The sequence below is a fragment of the Homarus americanus genome, unplaced genomic scaffold, assembly GCF_018991925.1.
Source record: "Homarus americanus isolate GMGI-L3 unplaced genomic scaffold, GMGI_Hamer_2.0 scaffold54989, whole genome shotgun sequence".
Taxonomy (NCBI): Eukaryota; Metazoa; Arthropoda; class Malacostraca; order Decapoda; family Nephropidae; genus Homarus; species Homarus americanus.
This window is the reverse complement of record NW_024723439.1, coordinates 36,157-61,776: the sequence shown is the minus strand read 5'-3', so window position 1 is coordinate 61,776 and position 25,620 is coordinate 36,157. Positions and strand designations below refer to the sequence as shown.

General features: G+C 43.8%; 2 protein-coding genes across 4 annotated transcripts; both read right to left on the bottom strand.

Moving 5' to 3' along the window:
- Nucleotides 1-9,718: 9,718 nt before the first annotated feature.
- On the bottom strand, nt 9,719-13,680 carry LOC121863469 (nicotinamide riboside kinase 2-like). 3 transcript variants are annotated; one of them, XM_042362145.1, is made up of 4 exons: nt 13,596-13,652; nt 11,723-11,806; nt 11,533-11,585; nt 9,719-10,666 (listed from the first exon to the last, which is right to left on the bottom strand). In XM_042362145.1, the coding sequence occupies exon 4, from the start codon at nt 10,626-10,628 to the stop codon at nt 10,032-10,034; it is 597 nt and encodes a 198-aa protein (XP_042218079.1). In that variant the 5' UTR covers nt 10,629-10,666; nt 11,533-11,585; nt 11,723-11,806; nt 13,596-13,652; the 3' UTR covers nt 9,719-10,031. The 3 variants fall into 3 exon arrangements, with proteins under 3 accessions (XP_042218079.1, XP_042218077.1, XP_042218078.1); XM_042362143.1 differs by lacking the exons at nt 11,533-11,585; nt 11,723-11,806 and adding an exon at nt 10,830-10,961 and having other exon boundaries at nt 13,596-13,647; XM_042362144.1 differs by lacking the exons at nt 11,533-11,585; nt 11,723-11,806 and having other exon boundaries at nt 13,596-13,680.
- Nucleotides 13,681-14,877: 1,197 nt separating this feature from the next.
- On the bottom strand, nt 14,878-24,229 carry LOC121863466 (ethanolamine kinase 1-like). Its single transcript, XM_042362142.1, has 9 exons — nt 24,058-24,229; nt 19,770-19,889; nt 19,460-19,594; nt 18,615-18,776; nt 17,782-17,876; nt 17,163-17,389; nt 16,455-16,683; nt 15,826-15,955; nt 14,878-15,364 (listed from the first exon to the last, which is right to left on the bottom strand). The coding sequence occupies exons 2-8, from the start codon at nt 19,887-19,889 to the stop codon at nt 15,829-15,831; spliced, it is 1,095 nt and encodes a 364-aa protein (XP_042218076.1). The 5' UTR covers nt 24,058-24,229; the 3' UTR covers nt 14,878-15,364; nt 15,826-15,828.
- Nucleotides 24,230-25,620: the final 1,391 nt, after the last annotated feature.

Genomic DNA, 25,620 nt, shown 5'->3' with positions numbered 1-25,620 from the left:
TAGGTAGGTTAGGGTAGGTTAGGATAGGTTAGGTAGGGTAGGGTAGAGCAGGGTAGGGTAGGTTAGGTAGGTTAGGGCAGGGACAGGTTAGGGGTAGGGGTAGAGCAGGTAGGTAGGTTGTGTAGGTTAGGTAGGTTAGGGGTAGGGTAGGGGTAGGGATAGGTGTAGGGGTAGGTAGAGCAGGGTAGGGTAAAGTAGGTAGGTAGGGTAGGGTAGGGCAGGTAGGTAGGTAGGGTAGGATAGGTTAGGTAGGGTAGGTAGGGTTAGGTTAGGTAGGGTAGGGTAGGGTAGGGTTAGGTCAGGTAGGGTAGGGTAGGATAGGGTAGGGTAGGGTAGGGTTAGGTCAGGTAGGGTAACAGACAATAGTAATATATTAAATAATTCAGTTAAGTGATATGTTAAGTATTTACCAGTACCAACACACCTAACTTAATCTAACCTAACACAATCTGACCTAAAACAACCTAACCTAACACAGTTTAAACTAATCTAACCTAACAAATTACACTAACCAAACAGACTTAACACAACCTAACCTAACCTAACCTAACCTAACCTAGCCAAACCTAACCTAACCCACCATCCGTAATGATGGCTTGATCACTAGTACACGCCATCAGCTCCCTAGGTTAAGTCAGTCATTAAACACAAGAACAAAACAAGATCCAAACAGCCACTTACCTTAGCCATACAAGCAGACAGTCTTCAAAACACGGCAAACAAAACACTAATAATAATAAATAATAAATAATAATAATAATAAATCCGTCTCCTTGTCACCGTTTTTTTTCTTCAGCAAATCCGGATTCGAGTTTGTTGACAAATAGCGAGTGTTTCTATACTCCCCTGGGGGATTATGTTCTACGTTCTTCTGTTCTTCACTTGTGTAGAGGCGTACGATGAGGGAGTGAGAGGGATGGTGAGAGTAAATTAACCAGTAATGTCTTGAGTGAGTGGGAGAGTGAGAGTGGGAGAGGGACGTTGTGTGTAGGTCCGCGTCTCGCCACGGCTGGACACAGACTGTTGCTGGTGGTGAAGTGAGAGATGCTTCTCCTGGCTTGCCTCCCTCCCTTCTCCTCTCCTCCTCCGCTTATCTTCTCCTCCCCCCCCCCCAAAACCCTCCACCTTCCTTCTGGCCCTCTTATGTATACACACACACACATACACACTCCACACACACACACACGAGAATGTAATACACTAATACAGTTAACATGCACCACCACACAATAGCACGCACACACACACACACACACACACACACACACACACACACACACACACACACACCCCACACGAGAATGTAATACACACTAATACAAGTTAACGTACACCACCACACACATAATACACACGCACATTAACAGACATACGCAAACACGCTTATTCATACGCTCATACACGCACATGGATACGTGCACAGGATTAAACACTAAACGACACACACACACACACTTAATATATCACACACACATGCACAATATATCCACACACACACACACACACACACACACACACTCAATATATCCACACACACACACACACACAATATATCCACACACACACACACACACACACACACACACACACACACACACACACACACACACACACACACACACTCAATATATCCACACGTCAACCAAATCCTCTTCAATCCCGGGTGTGTTGTTTGTGTACCCAATTGAACACAGTAAACTAGGCAATTAGGGGGTGGGATCGAACCAGGGGACGCCAGGAACAAGAGGGGCGGGGTCGTTAAGTTTCACCCTCCCAGTAGACCATTGGCGTTATGGCCGCGATTTGTGGGTTGATTGTGCTGGTGTGGGGGGTGGGGAGAGGAGTGTGGGGGTGGTGGGGAATGAAGAAATGGAGGGTGAGGGTGGGGGTGAGGGAGTGGGAGGGAGGAGTGAGGGGAGTGGGGAGAAGGGTGAGGGGAGTGGGGAGAAGGGTGAGGGGAGTGGGGAGAAGGGTGAGGGGAGTGGGAAGGAGGGTGAAGAGTAGGTGAGAGGTTGTGGGGGGGGGAAGGTAGGAGGAAGGGTGAGGAAAGAGAGGGGAGGGAATATGAAGAGGATGGGGGAAAGGAGGAGCCTACTGTAACCTACCTCTGTAACCTACCTCTGTAACCTACCTCTGACCTCCACGATGTAGGTTGATGTAAGGAACCCCCAATTGACCTCCAAAACACATGAAGGTCGAGAGGAAGTTTATGTCGTCACTAAACTACGCCACAACTACGAGGGTGACTGTAGTAGTAGTAGTAGTAGTAGTAGTAGTGGCAGTAGTGGCAGTAGTAGTTGTAGTGGTAGTAGTGGTAACAGGTGTTGTTCTCACGGTGTCTCTGAGGGAGAACTTATGATGGGAAGCTGTGAGAACTTCATCCTTCCCTTGTGTCGTAACTCAGGTATAAAAGGTTCCTACAGTATATCTCTACGTAGGAGGGGGGAGAGTGTGGGGTTAGGTTAGGTTAGGTTTTCCTTTATGAGAACCAATGGCGAAGCTGATTATAGTAAATAAGACAAACTAACCTTTTCCCTTATTGGTCGTTAGTTATTCCTGGAGTGTTGTGATTGGTCGAGACACAGTAGGGGGGGGGCTTACCTGACTGATGGATGATTTTCTTACCTATTTGGGAGGGAGGATTTTTTTTCTCGAGGACGACTTATAACAGCCAAGGAGGACCTGTGTCAACCTTCATGATGTTGGCCTTATCTTATGAGGGGGTGGAGAGATAGGAGGTTCAAGTGTTTATTATCTAGGATTATTAGGAGGGTTAGGTTATCTCTCTCTCTCTCTCTGGTAGGTGTGAGGTGGGGGATTTACTACACACTTTTCTTCTAATTAATCGTCGCCCAAGGCTTCTTCAGTTGACCTCCTCCTCTCTCCACCACTCCACCACTCCACCACTCCAGTACAGGCACCAACTCCACCTCAGGCGTCTTAAGTTTTAATGGTTCCTCCACCAAAGACAAATTCTGGATAAGTTTTTCGATTTCATTCTTTTTTTTCTTTCTCTCTCTCTCTCTCTCTTCATCCTCCTCTCCACCTTAGACTAAATCTTTATATTTACGCTTCGACTAACGCCCACACACGCTGACTCTGTGGGCGTGTGGGAGTGGGCGTCGGAAGGGATGTTGAGGGGTGGTGGTGGGCGTGTGGGGAGGGGGTAGGGACTGTGGATGTAGGAAGGGGTGTTGAGGGGTGTGTCTGTGGGCGTGGGAAGAGGTGTTGAGGCGGTGTGTCTGTGGGCGTGTGGGGAGGGGGTGGGGTGGGATTATGGTTCTGTGTGTGTGAGAGAGAGATACACTCCCTCCCTTCCACCCATCTCTTCCTTCCCTCCTTCCTTCCTTCCTCCCTCCTTCTTGCAGTATAAGTGTGACCATCAGAAGTTTTACGACACGAGGAGCTCTTGGTTGGCCCACTGCCTGTCTTAGTGCTACTACCCCCCCCCCTCCCTGTCTCTCTCTCTCTCTCTCTCCCTTGTTTGATTGCTTGTAATTCTTCTCTCCAGTCTCCCCCTCTTTACTCACCCCTTATTCAACTCCCCTCACCTCTCCTCCCCTCACCCCCCTTAATAGGTCATAATTACTCCCCACGCAACACTCAAGTCAAATTCTGGGTTATTTAAACGTTGACAATTTTCGTATAGGAGTAATGGCTTTAGTGCTTGGCTTACCGGATGAGAGAGAGTCATGTAGTGGTGTCAGTAGTAGGAGTGGTGGTGTCAGTGATAGTAGTGGTGGCGTTTGTGGTGGTAGTGGTGGTGTTTGTGGTGGTAGTGGTGTCAATAGTAGGAGTGGTGGTGTCAGTGATAGTAGTGGTGGTGTTTGTGGTGGTAGTGGTGTCAGTAGTAGTAGTTGTGGTGTCAGTTGCGGTGTGTTGCTGTCATTACCCCCACTAGTGTGTGTGTGTGTGTGTTTGTGGTTGGTGGTCTTGTTGTATGTCCTAGTCACTGACGTCGCTACTACCACCACCACTACTACTATTACTACTACCACCACCATCACTACTACTACTACCACCACCACCTCCTCCTAAACCTTAATATTATGAAGGAAAATTAAACCCTGATGAGGAGTTAAGGCCCCGGGGTCGAGAGTACCGTCACCCTCCACCTGACTCCAGCTAGACACTGAAGGCCGCCACACAAGCACTACACTGATAAGAAAAAAAATCGTGGCGGACAATTCTACGGGGAATGTATCCGAAACCCTGAAATCTTAATATATTTGATTTTTGCTTTATTTCTCGTTTTTTTACTTTTGTTTCGTTATCTTCAACTTCGTACGGTGTGTATGATGTGAATTATTTATTTTTGTTATTTATGAAGTGGTTGTGTGTGATGTATGGATATGGCAGTCGTGTGGTTGATGAAGGTGAAGTCGTAGCCGCGTCGACCACTCGGGACGTGGATTCCAGGAATGACGTCATTATTTGGCTGCCATTCAAAAGGAGCCGTCCAGCTATAAACCCCCTCCCCTACACCCCCAGCCCCTACATCACCCCTCCCCCTACACCCCCACACCCCAGCCCTACATCACCCCTCCCCAGCCCCTACATCACCCCCAGCCCCCACCCCAGCCCCATCACCCCTCCCCACACCCCCAGCCCCTACATCACCCCCTACACACCCAGCCCCTACATCACCCCTCCCCACACCCCAGCCCCTACATCACCCCTCCCCACCCCCAGCCCCTACATCACCCTCCCTACACCCCCACCCCATCACCCCCTCCCCTACACCCCAGCCCCTCACATCACCCCTCCCCTACACCCCCAGCCCCTACATCACCCCTCCCCCACACCCCCAGCCCCTACATCACCCCTCCACCCACCCCCAGCCCCTACATCACCCCTCCCCTACACCCCAGCCCCTACATCACCCCTCCCTCACCCCCAGCCCCTACATCACCCCCCCCCTACCCCAGCCCCTCACCCCACACCCCCCAGCCCCTACACATCACCCCCCACCCCCTCCCCCTCCCCACACCCCCAGCCCCACATCACCCCTCCCACACCCCCAGCACCCCCCTCCCCTACACCCCCCCCCCATCACCCCCCCCCCCCCCACCCATCACCCTCCCCACACCCCAGCCCCTACACCCCCAGCCCCTACACCCCCAGCCCCTACATCACCCCAGCCCCCACACACCCCCAGCCCCTACATCCCCCAGCCCCTACACCCCCCCAGCCCCTACATCACCCCTCCCACACACCCCCCCCCCACCCCCAGCCCCTACACCCCCCAGCCCCTACATCAGCCCCCTCACCTCCCCTCCCAGCCCCACACATCACCCCCCCATCCCCCCCCCCTAGCCCCTACATCACCCCCTCCCTACCCCAGCCCCCAGCCCCTACACCCCACACCCCCCAGCCCCTACATCACCCTCCCCACACCCCCCAGCCCCTACATCACCCCTCCCCTACACCCCCAGCCCCTACATCACCCCTCACCCTACACTCAGTCCCCCTCCCGTGTCCAGATAAGCTACTGTAATGATTCGTAAGTCACTCTCTTTCATCATTAGCTCAACACAAGAGTCTCAGTGTAATTCTGATGTCATTCTCGTGCAGGATCACCTGAAGATTAACCACCCTAACGATAACCCAACCTAACGCTAACCTAACCTAACCAAACGTAATCTAACCCTTCCTGGAATAGTGTGAGTTTGATTAATCTTCGAGTTAGACAAACTAGGGGTGTGTTATCTTCAGGTGAACTCTCGTACTGTTAAAATAACCGCTTGGTGTTGTTATATCATCATGTACACACTCACGCTGGTTCAACTTTCTACACCAGCCAAGCACTGTCTCCTGATATTGGCGTCACATGTTTGTTATGGTGTTGTGTTGTTGGCGCCGGACCAGACGAGAGGGGCTGTTGTCAGTCAGTGAAAGTGTTGAGGGAGGGGGGTAGCGGTAGGGAGAGAGTGAATCACATACGGTGTTGTTCAGTAGATGATAGTGTGATCAGGGAACACATCTGGAAGGTGTTGTGTTCCCGGCGACAGTTGAGAGCCAGTCATTGTGTTTATTTACATTACGTCACACTCTCCCGGAGGCTGACGACCAATCATTTACCGTATATATCTTGTGGTGGAAGTGCGTTACGTCACTCCCGGAGGCTGGAGACCAATCGTGGGGGGAGGAAGTGCATTACGTCACTCCCGGAGACTGAAGACCAATCGTGGGGGAGGAAATGCATTACGTCACTAGTAAGCTGATGGCCAATCGCATGAAGACATAAGCATTACGTCACTACCTTGTATAGTACTTTACTAACCAATATGGTCACGGTAGACTCATCACTTAACCTGTTATTAGGGAGTTTATGTTACGTGGCTAGTAATGATGTGGTTTGGGGATGACGTCACTTGTTTGTCGACCAATTACAGCCATTCAGACCTACAATACGTCATACCTCCAAAATTTATTTCTAGATTACATCAGAGTATCAAGTCATTATATATTATGTCAATTCACTAGAAGCTTATTACTAACGATGATAAGTGTATTACGTCACAGCGACAGTGTATTAAGTAGCCAATCATGACTCGACATAGGAATACCGTTTCACCTGCATCGTTCACTCTCATCTTTAGTGGTCATATCGGTCAGTAACTTCCTGGTGTGTGTGTGTGTGTGTGTGTGTATGTCGCTAAAGCTTGAGAGATACAAGGAATACAAGGAAACAGCTTAATTCCCCTAAAGTTTAACAACCCTAACCTAACCTAAGAGGAAGCAGAAGAGAGATACACTGTTATTCTACTATAGTTACTTCTATATTTACCTTTTGATAGTGAACGTCACCAGAGAGTAAGAAAAGTGAACTGAATAAGTGGGTAAGTAAGTGGGCGAGTGGGTGAGTGAGTGGGCGAGTGGGTGAGTAAGTGGGCGAGTGGATGGGTAAGTGAGTGAGTAAGGCACAACACACAGAAGGGGAGGAACGTGCCCACCCTTGGGTACTCCATTAGACTGGGAACCGTCATGTTGTAATGCTAAATTCTGTGCATCACCTTTTGAAAGTCCACTGTCGGTAAGCTGCTGGCGCTAACAATACCAAGAGTAGACACATTCTCTCTATTTACCGCCAATCATTCACACATGTTGCTGTAACACTCACTCTCCCTGCTGTAACACTCACCCTCCTTCCTGTAACACCCATTCCCCCTACTGTAACACTCACCCTTCTTGCTGTAACACACCCTTCTTGCTGTAACACCCATCCTCCCTGCTGTAACACTCATACTCCCTGCTGTAACACTCACCCTCCCTGCTCCTCATACTCCCTGCTAACACCCATTCCCCCTACTGTAACACTCACCCTTCTTGCTGTAACACACCCTTCTTGCTGTAACACCCATCCTCCCTGCTGTAACACTCACTACTCCCTGCTGTAACACCCCATCTCCCTACCACTCACCCTCTTGCTGCACACCCTTCCTGTAATACCCACCTCACCCCTCTCCCTCCTGCCACTGTAACACTCACCCCTGCTGTAACACACCCTTCTTGCTGTAACACCCATCCTCCCTGCTGTAACACCCCTCTCCCTCCTGTAACACCCATTCCCCTACTGTAACACTCACCCTTCTTGCTGTAACACACCCTTCTTGCTGTAACACTCACCCTCCTGCTGTAACCTCCTCCCTGCTTGTAACACCCATTCCTCCCTACTGTAACACTCACCCTTCTTGTTGTAACACACCCTTTTTGCTGTAACACCCTCCTGCTGTAACACCCATCCTCCCTGCTGTAACACTCACCCTCCCTGCTGCAACACACCCTCCCTGCCCTCTCCCTCCTGTAACACCCATTCTCCCCTACTGTAACACTCACCCTTCTTCTGTAACACCCATCCTCCCTGCTGTTCTCCTGCTGTCACCCATCCTCCTGCTGTATAACCTCACCCATTCCTGCTGTAACCTCACCCTCCCTGCTGTAACACCCACTCTCCTCCTGTAACACCCATTCTCCCTACTGTAACCTCACCCTTCTTGCTGTACCCTTCTTGCTGTAACACCCATCCTCCCTGCTGTAACACCCATCCTCCCTACTGTAACACTCACCTTCTTTGTACACACCCTTCTTGCTGTAACACCCATCCTCCCTGCTGTAACACCCATTCTCCCTACTGTAACACCCATCCTCCTGCTGTAACACATCCTCCTGCTGTAACACTCCTTACTCCCTGCTGTAACACCTCCACCCTTCCTGCTGTAACACTCACCCTCCCTGCTGTAACACCCTCTCCCTCCTGTAACACCCATTCTCCCTACTGTAACACTCACCCTTCTTGCTGTAACACACCGTTCTTGCTGTAACACTCACCCTCCCTGCTGTAACACTCACCCTCCCTGCTGTAACACTCACCCTCCCTGCTGTAACACCCATTCTCCCTACTGTAACACTCACCCTTCTTGTAACACCCACTCTCCCTCCTGTAACACCCATTCTCCCTACTGTAACACTCACCCTTCTTGCTGTAACACACCAACACCCATCCTCCCTGCTGTAACACCCATCCTCCCTACTGTAACACTCACCCTTCTTGCTGTAACACACCCTTCTTGCTGTAACACTCCTCCCTGCTGTAACACCCATTCTCCCTACTGTAACACTCAACCCCATCACTCATACTCCCTGCTGTAACACCTAATCTCCCTCTTGTAACACCCATTCTCCCTACTGTAACACTCACCCTTCTTGCTGTAACACACCGTTCTTGCTGTAACACTCACCCTCCCTGCTGTAACACTCACCCTCCCTGCTGTAACACTCACCCTCCCTGCTGTAACACCCATTCTCCCTACTGTAACACTCACCCTTCTTGCTGTAGCACACCCTTCTTGCTGTAACACCCATCCTCCCTGCTGTAACACCCATCCTCCCTGCTGTAACACCCACCCTCCCTGCTGTAACACTCACATCTGGGACTAGTGTCAGCCATAATATATCATCCAAAATAGAATCAGGAAGCACTAAACTACAGCAGCAATAGGTAACGTCAGGCGAATGGCACACACACCCACTCACCTCGCACAGCTGAAAGTATACAGTAGTGCAGTAATGACCAACATACGGTGCACACTACGCGGCTTTAAATGGACCATTGGTGGAAGTTTTGATGAGCTTAATAGATTTTTGTTCAATGCAGCTCAGATAGATAGATAGATAGATAGATTTAGATACTTCCTCGTCACCATTATCTATCTCTCAAACTTACTTAATAATGTATATACACTTTCTTTAATTAAATTTATATAACGTTTGTATCTTTTAATGCATTTTCAGATAATATATATATATGTGGGAAGTGGGAACCCATTAAAACACGATCCCATTAAACTGGTAACCATTATTTGCAGAATATCCCAGAATAAACATTTACTAAAGTCTCCCAATCATCGACAAGTTCTTCCACAAAAAATTGAAACAAGAGAAAACTGTATCTTGGCGAGGTAGAACTATGCTAGTGAGTTAATACGTGGTTTATCGTTGAATTTATCGGTGTGTGTGTGTGGTGGGGGTGGTTGAGGCCCACAGTAACGCGACAGATACCCGGAGGTGGTGAGGTGTGTAACAACAGTTCAGGTATACAAACAATAGTAAACACTCAGCCGACTCGAACAAGGACAGACAACAAAGCCAGTATATATTGGATTATATATACCAATGAAGTGAATTAATTAAGAACGTAATGAAAATGAAACTAGAGTTACACTGAAATAATAACATTTATTTAACTTCTTGTACAACTCCCAGTGCTATGTATGATGTTACTGCTGTATGCTATAATGTATTCACTAAACCTGAAGAAAAAAATCATTGTAGCATTTAGAAATTATTATATTTATGAAAGAATATTATCAATAACATACGACTTAATTGCATTATTTTTCCTCTCAATATATGATCTACTTTGGTAACTGTTTACACTCACAAACCTACTAATAAAACTTAACATTTCAGATGATTTACAATATCATCAAACTTCAAAATATCTTCAGTAATAATAATACGTTACAACTTCAAATGGTTAAAATTATCTCATCATAAATAAGCTTATAGGAATGATCTAGAGACTTCACACCCTCTAAGAATGTTATACCATCTAACTTTTGTACACAGTCTAAGTGGCGCTCGTACTCTGGCCAGACACACAGGTCAAAATACCCGGCCGGATCTGGCGGGTCGTACTGCCGGCATTGACGACGCTCCCAACACACTTCCTTAGGTAGAGTTAAGAAATACCTCAAGTCACATAATTCCCACAGCTCTTTATGTGTAAAGAGTAAGAACCCATCTACTATAAGTACTGCTGTAGAGGATAGTGGTTTGTTTATATCTAGAGGAGGCGGAGGAGAATTCATGTACTGTAATGGCGAGGATCCTATGACAGTTTTAATATCCTTCATCATTCTCTCCATATCTATACACGTTATGACATCCCAGTTGTGATAATTGGTACATCCAGGTGCTGGAATATGGTGAGAGGAGTCCCTTGGGTAAAAGTAGTTGTCTTGTGTGATGTGGTGGGAAGGTATGTTACGGTGGAGACGGTTGGCTAGGCTAGACTTGCCCCCACCCGTCACCCCTGAGATGCCCACCACCAGCCATCGCGCCATCTGCCTCAGTGCTTCCTCGTGTTGTTTAAGCTCACTCACTGTAATAACCAAAACGCACATAGATAAGGAAGGTTTGCTTTAGGGTACTTGGTGTTTTATCTACAATCTTAGCAGTTATTTGATAATATGAATATTGTCTATATACCTGTATTATCTACAGTATATACCTGTAATATCTATATACTTGTATTGTTTATATACCTGCATTGTCTACACCAGTGATGCTTAAACTGGGGGGACGCGCCCGATGATTCAAGGGTGGCGCGAGCGGTCCGTGAGAAGTGTAGTCAGGAACTGAACGCGTGTTGTACACAATTGCTCATCCCTCCCACTCTATAATAACCAAGGGGGGGGGGGGAGACAAACAAGTTTAAGAACCACTGGTCTATACTGTATACATGCTGGATGAATGTAAACTTGTAAAACGATTTTAATACAGTATTTATCTTATCAATCCAAATAAATAAATATAACTAAACTATCGCTGGATATTGTCGTTAAATTCAGTATGGTTCAGGGTGTTAGCCCAGCCAGCCACCATGAGAACACCAAATTTCTTTTGACAATATTGTATTGGTCCGTTTATATATATATATATATATATATATATATATATATATATATATATATATATATATATATATATATATATATATATATATATATATATATATATATATATATCAAAGCACAAAGCAGGGATAGGACACACACTTGTAGTTTCTCTCATTTATTTACTCTAGAAATCACCCGAGAAGGAAAAGGCTGGGACCTAGATCAGACATAACTAGTTATTATACATTATTACGTTATACTTACAAAACAAGCATCAACTGTTGTCATATTCACATATTGGTACCACACAGTAGTAGGAATTAAACAATAAATAATAAACCCAACCCACCAGCATAACACAGGGGAGTGGCTGTTGTTGTCGACTCACTCCAGGGTGAATGTCTGTAGAGCAAAGCTAGAATTAGCCTTATTCTGGCTTATAGACTACCTCCACGAGATCATCACATTCTTCATATAACATTTATTATGCTCAATCTATCAAACACACCCTATCAGAGCAAGAAATACGTGGGACACACCTGTTACTGGGCCCACCCGACGCGTCTTTGTTATGTAAACAACGCCGTAGCGTCTCTCCACCCTGGGCTGGGATGCATTCGCTCCTGGCGCAAATTCCATTTCAAACCCACAAAATATATTTAGGTTTTCCTCCTCGGAGCTTACAAAAATACATATCCATATCAATAATATTCTAAATCACAAAATAGTTGTCTCTGAGTTCCTCATACCACACATATCTCTCTATATATATATATATATATATATATATATATATATATATATATATGTATATATATATATATATATATATATATATATATATATATATGTATATATATATATATATATATATATATATATATATGTATATATATATATATATATATATATATATATATATATATATATATATATATATATATATATATATATATATATATATATATATATATATATATATATATATATTATATATATATATATATATATATATATATATATATATATATATATATATATATATATATATTAGTTCTGGAGCTAATTAGTGGCTTGGCTGAAGTGAACACTGCAGGTACTGAGTTAAGTTGAGAGTATATTGTACCTTCTCTGCTTAAGGAAGTGTCTTAGTGCACTTATATAGAACACTTAAGTGTTTACTGGGTAACTAAGTGATATGAGTCTGCCCGCTCTCTCCTGCTCAGGCGTGAGACACAAGGAGGAGCAGGCGAGCTATTTGCAAAATCAGCTTGACCTGTGGCTCAACCTCTGATGAGTACAGACCTCAGCCGTTACCAACAACAACTGAGTCATGATCGAATAACTTAGTGAATAATTGGGTATTATACATTTGGGTGAATATTTATATAATGCAAATGATGCTGTTACAATATCACTCAACAATATAATTAGGATAACTTGGATAAATATATACAGGGTCATTTATTGATTCAACAACCCCAAATAAATACCATATTCTAGGACGTGTAATAAACAGCCTTCTTAGTAAATATGACAAATTTTGTGACAGGAGGTACCGGTATGGCCAGCATAAGGACAGAACCAGACAATGTGATGTAGTCGTGGCCAGAATTAGGCTAGGATACAGACACATCTGGCAAGTTAGTAACGCTGTACCCATACCGGAACATTCAGCATGTAAACTTTGTGATAAACCTTTAAAGCATACACTTGAACACTATATTACTGAATGTGACACTGTCAAAGACTTCAGGCCACCTGACTTATTGTATCTTGAACTATGTAATTACTACATTGAATCAGGGGTGCTTCAGGACATTCTTGCTGTTTATCCCAAATTTGCTAGCCCACACTGATTAGTCTTCAATTAGAATATGACTCCAATGTATGTGATCCACTGACCTATATATGCTGCTGGTGAATGTGATGTATTTCCTTCTTTGTGTACGAACCTCTGTCCTGCGTGGCAGTGAACAGTGGCACTACCCACATGAATCTGACCTATATATAGTGTCAATGAATATGATGCCTTCTTTGTGTACGAACCTCTGTCCTGTATGGCAGCGAAGAGTGACATTACCCACATGAATCTGACACACACACATATATATATATATATATATATATATATATATATATATATATATATATATATATATATATATATATATATATATATATATATATATATACACTGTCAATGAATATGATGCATCTCTTTGTGTATGAACCTTTGTCCTGCGTGGCAGTGAGAAGTGATAACACCCTCAGTGTCAAAACCTGACTGAATTACTCAGAATAGGCAATCTGTACTACAAGCTTTGCCAATAAATTTGTTAAACTTAAAATTGAAGCCTCCTCGATTAATACAAAAATAACCATTGACCCTGTGTAATTAACTCCACTTACCTTGAGCTATAGACAGGATATAACCTCGCCTTCTCACCCCTGTTATCTTACTGCCGCGCCCCGCTTAGTGCCCTTACTTTTTAAACATTAATAGATAACACGCAGTTGCCAGTGAGGGATAACAGTGTATTAGTGTATTCTACCGCAAATAAACACATAAATGATTAATATAAACTAAGAATAATGATAATTTAATTTAAAAGTATTGTTAAATAATAAATACGGTATTTTAAGTATATCGAGTCATGACATAATTGACGAGGCTTTCTGTTATTGTTGTGGTAATCTAGAGACATGTGTTGTGTCTCCTTCTTTCACTTTTATCTATTAAGTTTCATTCATTTTTCAGTAGATTATAGATTATTGATATACTATATGTGGGTGGATAGTTATAATAGTCATAATAGTAGTGGGAGTGTAATAGTACAGTGATAAATGGTTAATCTCGTAAGTCTCAGTCAAAATGGCCGCCCTGATACTTCCTAGTGATGGACGTTTCTGCTCTTAGCTACAGATATTTGTGAGAAAATTGACAATATTGATTTAAATTTTCATAATCCTTTTGTTTTTTCATAGTTTTTGTGGAAATGCGAAATATTTTAATCCTTCTTTCTTTATCCTACGTAAACTTACCAGTGTCGTTCACAAACTCTGTTTTAAAATTATCGATCAAATATTTTTTTAATTTCTGAAAACGATAATGAAAATGACTTTATTTTCTATTTTTTTCAGAAGAGGTAAGTTGTCAGTCATACACAAAGGTCCATTACTCTTAACTCGCCGTCACTCCTCAGGTAAGGATTGTCTCTCCTCTTGTGATTCTTAAATAGATGGATAAATGATTCTGGTTTTTATTGAGTACTGGATGAAGTATTATTATTATTTGTATTACTATTGTTATTGTTGTTATTATTAGTTGAGGACTCCAGCGAGAGACAGCAAATGGCCCCCAAAAAAAATAAACAAAAAACAATCTTAATAACGAAGGAAAACAAAAACACTGGTAATACTTAACGAGAAGGACACATTAAACATCTGTTAATATATCAAGTACTTTATTATTATCTATATCTTAGCTCATATATACAATCAAATATATATGTAAGCTTATTAATTTAGATATATAGACAGATATATAGCCTAATATATGGACAGCTTGATATTACTAAAACAGTACAGGGATAATTAGTCGTCTTGGTGTATGACATTATATTTCGTGAGTTTAATTATTTCAAGATGTACTTTTAGGAGGAGGAAGTTGTTTGATTTGATTTTTGTCTTGTGCAACAAAGTGATTTATTTTTTTCTTATGCAACAACGTGATTTATTTTTTTAATGCTTCTACTTTGTGATTTTACTTCTGCAACATGTGATTGGGTAAGGCTGAAGTTGGGAGATGTTGGTCGGTTTTCCATAACACATTCTCAAGACACACAAACTCCCGTAAGGTTCTGGGGTAAAGGACTTGGGTGTTTACCTATTATCTGTCTGGAAAGAGAGCGTCTCATAGGACCTGTTGGTTTTTTTTATGTCAGTTTGTCAGGTTATGAGAAGCAATTCCACCGTCGTCATAGTTTAGTAGTTATGCCACATTTCTTCGGTATGTTGGAGGACGACCAGGAGGACTCGAGGAGCAGTGTTGTGGGACAGCGTTGATAGGAGGAACCTTAATCCTTGTCGGAGTGTTGTATGTGAGGACTCAGGATGACTTTTGACGATCTTATAGAGACGTGACCTTAGCCAAACACACTACGTACTGCACCTTCTTCCTGAAAACAGTATATTCATTAGTTTATCTGGACAAGAGAGAAATGTTGGGATTCTTGATAACTTAACTGGAGGCATCAATGGGCTGGCCAACACACAAGGGACCGTGTTTAGTGGATTACTTTGCACCGCCGCGTCAGTACTCGACACCTGTGACATGAGTATTGTGGGATTTTCATTAAGTTAAATATAGCTAAAACAAAAATCTTCCTTCACGGAGATTTATTATCGTTTAGTAGGTGATGACAGATTGGTATTTGAGTATGTGGCGGCCTAGTGGTTGTATCACTTGCCTCAACGATCGGTGATTCTGTTCTCGAGGCCGGCTACTGTGTAGGTACCCCTAGTCGACCCAGTTGCAGAATGTATACCTGACTCTATATAGTAGTTGGGAAGTAAATGGCGAGGCGTGTGGTATGGGCCTCGCTGTTTTCGTGTGTAACATTGACAGTTTATATATTACCTATTACATGTTTGTTGGGATGTTGTTGTTGATGGTGGCTGGCGGGGAAGGAGGGCAGTAGGGCTGTACGACAACTTCAAACACTTCCTGCTTCTTCTTCTTGTACTCTGCCAGCCGCACGATGCCATACCTGGGGGTCCCGGGAGAATTTTAGTTTAGTTACCCATTCAACGTTTTCTGTATATAGACCCGTTTTCTATATTTAGACCTTGCGAGTAATTCATTATAATATTTTGACTATTTACGTCCTCATATGTACACACACCATCAATTGGATTTTCTTTTTATTTAGCATTTCAAACTTGTCAGTGTAATGTTCTTGTTATTACTTTCATTGTCTAGTGTTAAGAGAAGTTATCAATACGCAAAACTGCCTTATGTTTTTGGAGGAAGAGTTTTGAAGTGTTGTAATCACCCGCTAGAAGATGTTGTGTGTTGTGACGAGAGTCTAGACCAACACTGACCGCCACATGTTCAGGGTACTGTTGAGGACATCACCACTCTTTACCCGCTCTCCGTGGAAATTTCCCCAACTGTACACGTAAGAGCCCGTACATTCCTAGTACTTGTCAATGATATATAACAGAGAAGAGACCGACCGGGTAGTGAGGTTGTAGACTAACACTTACTGTATATAGTCGAAGTCTATGGAGGAGTGACAAGCCTGGAGGAAAGCCCACATAACCCAGAAGAGATGAGAAGCCAGGGTGAACTTGGTGACCCAGCCTAACCACATCTCCACCTCCTGGGACGTGACCTGATCTTCTGGCAGCCCGTGGTAATGCGCCAAGTAGCTCTTTAGCCACGCCCTCTGTACAGCAAGACTCGGGAACAGGCTGTAATCTTGCTCCTCGACCCCTGTAACACCAACCCTTCGTCAGTAGAATTATTGTTGTTTGCTAGGTCTTAGTTTTAGCATCGTTCACTGGGTCTTAGAGTAGCCAGAAGGGCGAGAGAAGTGGTATGATGATGATGATGATGATGAAGGAGTTGTGAGGGAGTGAGGAAGAGACGAGGTAACGGGAGGAAGGGAATAGAGAGATGAGAAGGATTAGAAGGGTGCGCATGTGTGTGTGTGTGTGTGTCTGTAAAAGTTAACTTGAGTACAAACGTGCAGAAATGTTGTTGTGGGATGGTGACACTGCCCGACTCCTCCTCTACTACTACTACGGTGTTTTACATAGCCAAATAAACAAAATGATCACATGAAGATTAGGCACCCCAGTTTATTTCACCTGAAGATTAATCCTCTAATTCTCACCACACACACACACACACACACACACACACACACACACACACACACACACACACACACACACAAAAGACCTCCTCACCAGAATATTCATTAAAATGGTTAGCGATATCATAAGGTTGGTAGTTGTGAGAAGCGTATTCATAGTCGATGAAGGTGGCTGAGGCAGAGTCCTGGTCCCAGATGATGTTCCTCATGACCAAGTCGTTGTGGCAGAAGACGACGGGGCAGGAGAGGGGCACAAGGTGGTCCTCCAACTCCTCTGTCATCCTCACGAGTTGTTCCCTGGTGCAGCCTTCAGCCTCCACCCTGGATCAAACACAACACGGTGAAAATAGTGGTAATGGGACTAATACCCGTGACTAATCGATAACTAGGCCAGTTATGTGACGCACTTGGCCAGGTTATGTGACGCACTTGGCCAGGTTATGTGACGCACTAGGACAGGTTATGTGACGCACTAGGACAGGTTATGTGACGCACTTGGCCAGGTTATGTGACGCACTTGGCCAGGTTATGTGACGCACTTGGCCAGGTTATGTGACGCACTCAGGACAGGTTGGTGACGCACTAGGACAGGTTATGTGACGCACTAGGACAGGTTATGTGACGCACTAGGACAGGTTATGTGACGCACTAGGACAGGTTATGTGACGCACTAGGACAGGTTTGTGACGCACTAGGACAGGTTTGTGACGTACCTGTGTTGCATCTTAGGGTCGGTGAAAGTGTCAGGAAGCAGAGCGAGCAATTGGCGAAGCTTCGGAAAGAGTATGGCCTTCTGCTTATCACCAGCCTACAGGATACAACAACACACCTCAGTAACACAACAACACACCTCAGTAACACAACAACACACCTCAGTAACACACCAACACACCTCAGTAACACACCAACACACCTCAGTAACACACCAACACACCTCAGTAACACACCAACACACCTCAGTAACACAACAACACACCCTGCAACACAAACAACACACCTCAGTAACACAACAACACACCCAGTAACACACCAACACACCCTCAGTAACACAACACACCAGTAACACAACAACACACCAGTAACACACCAACACACCTCAGTAACACAACAACACACCCCAGTAACAACACACCAACACACCCCAGTAACACAACAACACACCCTTGCAACACACACCAACACACCCCAGTAACACACCAGTAACACAACAACACACCTCAGTAACACTCCTCAGTAACACACCAACACACCTCAGTAACACACCAACACACCTCAGTAACACACCAACACACCTCAGTAATACACCAACACACCTCAGTAATACAACAACACACCTCAGTAACACAACAACACACCTCAGTAACACTCCTCAGTAACACACCAACACACCTCAGTAACACAACAACACACCTCAGTAACACTCACAGTAAGGTTACATACACACACCTCATCATTTTTTTTGTATTTCTAGTCATATATCCATCACTGTATTAATTATCATACATAGAGAGGTTACCTGTCTACCTCTCATTAACGGCTTCCTCACCTGTATCTTGTGGAACCTGGCTGCCTGTCTGGTCACTCCACGCCACACGGGTTCCTTGGTGACGTCCCTGAAGGTTAGAGGAACCCCGGGGGTATAGGCGTAACAGAGGCCGTTGGTGAAGGCAGCGAATACTTCTGGCCCACAACCCGCCTTATGCACTACCTGTACCCACGAGAACAAGGTTAGTGACTTCTCTCCCCTAGTTGTTATGGAGCTATTTAGTGCACGTGCTGAGAGACCCTAGTTGTTGTGTTGTGGAGCTATTTGGAGTACTAGCTTAGAGACTAGTGTTGTGTTGTGCTTCGTCGTTGTTAGACATGAATATATGGCAAACAACAACAACACTAAAAACATTAACAAAACTCCTGGATCACATTGATGGTATGATGTGATGTGTCTATGGTGTGGTGCAGTGTGTATGGTGTGTTGTGGTATGGTATGGTGTGCTGTAGTGTAGAGAGTGTGGTGTTGTGTAGTGTGGTGTTGTGTAGTGTGGTGTTGTGTAGTGTGGTGTAGTATGTATGGTGTTCTAGTATGATGTGTCTGGGAATGTTTTAAGCGGTACAGTCACATAGTTCTGTAATGAGATTAGTAAGATAAGAGTACAAACGGGTACAGTACCTCCCTCCTGTAACCAACCAGCCATAACTCATTTATCTTGATTTAATTAAGAACTTTACCTTTAAACACCACAAATATAATTTTGTAAAGAATGTGTCTAGAACAAAATAAAGTCCTTCTTTAAGCCACTACATACCTACATACATACATACATACATACATACATACATACATACATACCTTCATACATACCTACCTACCTACCTACATCCATACATACATACCTTGAGGGTGTTGATCTCCTGCACTCTGTCGATGAACAGGTGTGTATTGTGGCCGTAGACTCTGACCAGTACCTGCTCGCCCTCCCGGCCGTACGACACCCCCACCAGGGTATTGGTCACCCCCGACGTGTAGGTCTGTTCACGACACAGCAGGTTAGGTTAATCTCTCTCTCTCTCTCTCTCTCTCTCTCTGATCATGCTTCTTGTTAATAAATATACACACACAAAAAGTTAAATCATGCTTTAAAGTTGGTCACACACACACACACACGTAATACCAGTGTTAGTGTAGTCTGATAATTAAGCTTACCTTGAAGTGTAGGTTGTGGTGTTGCCAGTGTGGACGAAGATACGCCAGTACCCTCGTGGCACCGGCCTGTAGTCCCGCCTCCGTAGTGCCATCCACCACCACTGCCAGTGTCCTCACCATCTGTAGTGCCAATAGTGCCAGGAGTAGTTAGTGTAGGTTTGGGGTAGGTCAGGTCAGGTCAAGTCAACTTTGGTTTGGTTAGTGTAGGTTGGGTTGGGTTAGGTTGAGTGTGGTGTATGTATGTATGTACAGTATGTATGTATGTATGTATGTATGTATGTATGTATGAATGTATGTATGTATGTATGAATATAAATATGTTTGTATACGTGTGTGTGTTTAACTGTGTGTATGGGTATATATGTATGTATGTTTGTACGTCTATATATGTGTGTGTGTGTGGCCCCTCGGACAGGACAGAACGGCAGGATGGAGGCGCGTGACGTCTCCAACAGGACGGTAACAATTATGGAACTCCGGACAGGGACAAGACATGATATGTGTTTATTATGTGGAGCACCTGAAGAATAGCCCCCTTCCCCAGCTTATGTCAAATGATAAGTTAACATCCTCTACTAAACCTAATCTAACCTAATCTAATCTAACCTAACCTAATCTAACCTAACATAATACTAACCTAGTACTAACCTAATCTAACCTAACATAATACTAACCTAATCTAACCTAATACTAACCTAATCTAACCTAACATAATACTAACCTAATACTAACCTAATCTAACCTAATACTAACCAAGCCTAACCTAATCTAACCTAACACTAATCTAACCTAACACTAATCTAACCTAACACTAATCTAACCTAACATAATACTAACCTAATACTAACCAAACCTAATCTAACGTAATACTAACCTAATCTAACCAAACCTAACCTAACCTAACCCAATCTAACCTAATCTAATCTAACCCAACATAATACTAACCAAACCTAATCTAACCCAATACTAACCTAATCTAACCAAACCTAACCTAACCTAATCTAACCTAACCTGGTCTAATCTTAATCTAATCACAGTTCGAGGTCATTTTTCGTGTCTCTTCCAACCTAGAGCTGGACGTATGTGTGTGTGCAGGGAAGATAGTGGTGGAGGAAGATTGGTGGTGATGGAGGAGGGAGGGAGTGTTGGAGGAGGAAGGTGGTGAGGGGCCGAGCTTCCTGTAACATTATGAACAGCTCGGCAGGTCTGGTGGTGAAGAGGGAGCTGCCCACTCGCTGAGGCTCCCACACAACAAGTTGGTATAGCCGGGTCACGTCCTCTCTCTATCTCTTTCTTTCTTTCTTTTACCTCTCTCTCTCTCATTCTTCCTTATCTCTCTCTCTTTTCTTCTCTCTCTCTCTCTCTCTTTCTTTTGCCTCTCTCTCTCGTATGCACTCAGAGGGACGTAGATCGACAAGGTCAGTGATAAATCGAACGTGACTGACTAATGGTTGATGTAGTACGTGTCTGTCTGTCTGTCTGTCTGCCTGTCTGTCTGTCTGTCTGTCTGTCTGTTCGTGTGTCCGCGGTGTATCAGAACATTAGAGTTACAGTAGTCGTTTTAGTTAATAATTTCTTTAGTGTTATTTATCCTTACTAACTGGTTACCTCACTAAATAACTCATAATTTACTAACTCAGCTCTCTCTCTCTCTCTCTCTCTCTCTCTCTTCAGGTGTGTGATATACTGGGGTGGCAAATCTTCAGGTTATGCAAATATTCATTCAATCGTCACTTATATAAGACAACAGCGATTCCATGCACTCATGTCCTTCCTGTCATCATGAGGGGTCAGGTAAATGTTGTCGTCACGGAACAAATTAGATGGATCCTCAGGTGTCCGAGTCAGGTAGCAACTTAACAATGTGTTCAAGTTTTCTGTCTAAACGTATACTAGTAACGTGAATGATCTGAAGATTAGGCACCCTCTGTGTGTGTGTGTGTGTGTGTGTGTGTAAAAGGGCTTTCATAATGTGTTGAGGTGACAAAATATTGGTCATACCAGTTGTTAACCCGCAACATCACACACACACACACACAAGGACCCTCGTGTACTGACATAATTCATCCGTCTTACCAAGGTAGAGAGAGAGAGAGAGAGAGAGAGAGAGAGAGAGAGAGAGAGAGAGCTGAGTTAGTAAATTATGAGTTATTTAGTGAGGTAACCAGTTAGTAAGGATAAATAACACTAAAGAAATTATTAACTAAAACGACTACTGTAACTCTAATGTTCTGATACACCGCGGACACACGAACAGACAGACAGAGAGACAGACAGACAGGCAGGCAGGCAGGCAGACAGACAGACAGACAAACACGTACTACATCAACCATTAGTCAGTCACTCCTCTTATTATTTGACCAATACGTAATAAGTTCGTCGAATTTATAATATATTTTTTTTAAATTTCAGTAATAGAATAAGATAAAACTCTATACACAAATGGAAAGTCTTGACATTAAGGAACAACTGTAAGGTTTCAGTCAGACATTTACACTAACGCTCTATTTCCTCTCCTTCCCCCTCTCCTCCTCTCCTTCCCCCTCTCCTCCTCTCCTTCCCCCTCTCCTCCTCTCCTTCCCCCTCTTCTGCTCTCCTTACCCCTCTCCTCCCACTTTTCCCTTAAAAACGACACCAAGATAAATGCAATAGACAATATACAGAATTAAGGAACATTTACAAGGAATTTGTTTTCATTATTCTCAGCAACATTGCCTAAGTTACATCATGGTTCACAGTTCAACGTTGACTGGCAAAACAAAGTGTCAGTGTATGTGATCTTTGACGGGCGGCGGTGTTCCTATTTTATCCTCTCGCCTGGGTTATTTCCTCGTGTACGGTGTATCAGTTCAATAGAGGAAGGTGGGATTGTGTTTTTCTGTGAGCACTGTTGCTGGGGCGGATCCAGGAATATAAAAAGCGGAGGGGGGAGTCCAAGAAGTTGTGGGTGAGGGAACATGGCGAGCACACGGAGCTGGGGGGTTGAAATCTGACCAATATCATGGGCATTTTGAGGTCATTTTGAAGCCATGTACACTTGATATTAGGAGATACTCTAAGGTCAATAGTAATTACTTTTCACTATACAAAAATGCTTGAGTTCAATATTGTATTACAGAAAAATTATTGGAAATTTCTGATGAAAAGGAGGGTCCGGACCCCCTGTGTTGGTGCTTACGATAAGATACGAATTTTATCCAATTTAAGTTAACCTAACATAATCTGGTCTAATTTAACCTAACACTAACCTAAATCAAGCTAACACTACCTTAACCTAACGTAACAATAAATTTAATTATTAAATTACACAATATTATCCCCCAAATAAATCGTTGACATAATTATTATTAGAGTTTTAAGCTCTCGTTGTGGGCCAGATTAAAATATTCATCACCACTGTTCTTAAGAGACCCATGTTTGTCTAAGTGGTGAACCGCAGAACGAAATATATAAATTTTGGACAGTAAACAATACCTGTATGATGACCGTAGGTAAACAATATGATGGTCGTATGTAAACCTTATCACATGTCCCAACAGGACGAAGAAACTGCATTAATAGAGACCTGGGTGGGTACAGTACAGTATGTTGACAATAAACTGAAGTTGTCGAGTCATCGTGAGAAGAAGGTGAATCATGCAACTAAAATATTAGGTCTTATAAGAAGGTCGTTCAGATATCTAGACGGTCAGTCCCTCTTAACGGTATTCAAGAGTGGGGTGCTTCCTCACCTGGAGAACTGTCACCCCGTCTGGTCCCCGAGATATGCTAGGAACTGTCAGTTGCTTGAAAATGTCTAAAGGAAGCATGCACTTCGGCACCTCAGTTATCCAGAGAGATTAGAGCGCCTGCAACTGCCTAGCTTCTACTACAGAAAGGCAAGGGGCGACCTAATTGAGGTGTATAAGCATCTCAGAGGGCACTACTCAGTCGAGTGTCCTTACTTGGAGCCGTAAGTCCAGAAAACTGTGAGGGCAAACTTTTTCGGAGTGAGAGTTGTGAACTCTTGGAACAATCTGCCAGAGAGTGTGAGCTGTTTGAAGACCAGACTTGACCAGCACTGGAGCAGGTTCAGATATATTCAGGAGCCAGTGCATTCCGAGTACTTGTCAACAGTGTATAACAGAGACGCGACCGACCGCCCACGAGGATAAAAGTAATATGAAAGCCGTATGTAAACAATAGGTGAGGGTGACCATACATAAACTATAAATAAGGGGGCCGTGCGGTACATAAACAAAATCACATCATTATCGGAAGAAAAAATGACTAATAAAATTATAAAAACCTGGACGATGTTGTGGAGGTAAAGGTGGTACGTATACACAGCTTCAGGGGTAGGGTAGGTGACGGAGCGGCGGTGTTTGGTGGCAGTGGAGAGGGTCAGACGCGACTGGCAGCAACTTCCTCCCTTGACGGACGCCCTGACTAAGCCACCCAGCCCAACCCTGACACACACACACTCTCAATCACTGTTGCCATATGTCCCTGGCTGTCTCTCGCTGCTCTCTCTAACTCTCACTAGATAAATAGCTAGATAGATACAGAGAGTTGCATACATACACCAGGGCACAAGTCACCTGGGGGCGAAAATTGCACCATAAATAAATTCAGAAATGAAAAAAAAAATAGGACAAATGAAGAGTGAGAAACGATATATGTTTGTTGTGTTGTCACAGTAAGAGACACACTTGACTCTGTAATTGTGTGAAAATGAGGCAGAAACTCAGATCAGCAACCTGGGACTTGGTCACATAATAATAATGGTTGCCCCTCGTGTAACGAGGATGGCCGGTTAAAGGGCCACCTAGGCGTAAATTAGTTTAACATAAGAACATAAGGAGTCTGCAATAGGCCGGTTGGCCTGCGCCTGGCAGCTCCTGTCGAGAGTTACTACCACACTCTATCATCCATGAATCTATCTAGCCTCCTTTTGAAACTTTCCAGAGTTCCCGCACTTACTACAAAGTTGCTAAGCTTGTTCCACTCGTCCACCACCCTATTTGTGAACCAGTTTCTTCCTATCCCCTTCCTAAACCTAAACTTATCCAACTTGAATCCGTTGCTCCGAGTCCTACCCTGCTCGGATATTATAAGAACTTTATCTATATCCCCTTTATTGATTCCTTTCACCCACTTAAATACTTCTATCATATCTCCCCGCACTCTTCGTCTTTCTAGGGAATGCAAGTTAAGTTTCTTTAACCTATCCTGATATGGAAGGTTTCTAAGTCCAGGAATCTTTTTTGTCATTCTTCGCTGCACCGACTCTAGTGAATTTATATCCATTCTATAATAGGGCACCAGAACTGAACCGCATAATCGAGGTGGCCTGGACTAGCGCAAGATATAAAGGCAATACATTCTGCACTCTTGTTACTTACACTTCTAGATATAAAACCCAATACTCTGTTTGCCTTATTTCGAACATTAACGCACTGTTTTCTAGGCCGTAGGTCCGGGCTTACAAGTACCCCTAGGTCTCTTTCACAAGTCGACTTCTCCAGGTTGATGTTGTTAAGGCTGTATATATTATAAGTATTTGTTCTTCCAATATTAAGTACGCTGCACTTGCTGGTGTTGAAGCTGTTGAAGGTGTAGAAGCTGTCGCCAACACAACAACCACACCCTAAATTAACGAGCTGCATGACCCAGTGTCAAGGAATAGTCCGAGAACACCGGACAACTCGCCAACTGCACTGGCTCACCATTACCCCAGAATACGATCCGCAAGTCGATTAACATCCAGGTCTCCAATTACTGCTGGGTAGACAGAGACAAATGTAAAAAAACTTGCCCATAGTTTCACCCTGCCCGGGGATGGAACCCGGGTCACATAAGGCAACAGTGT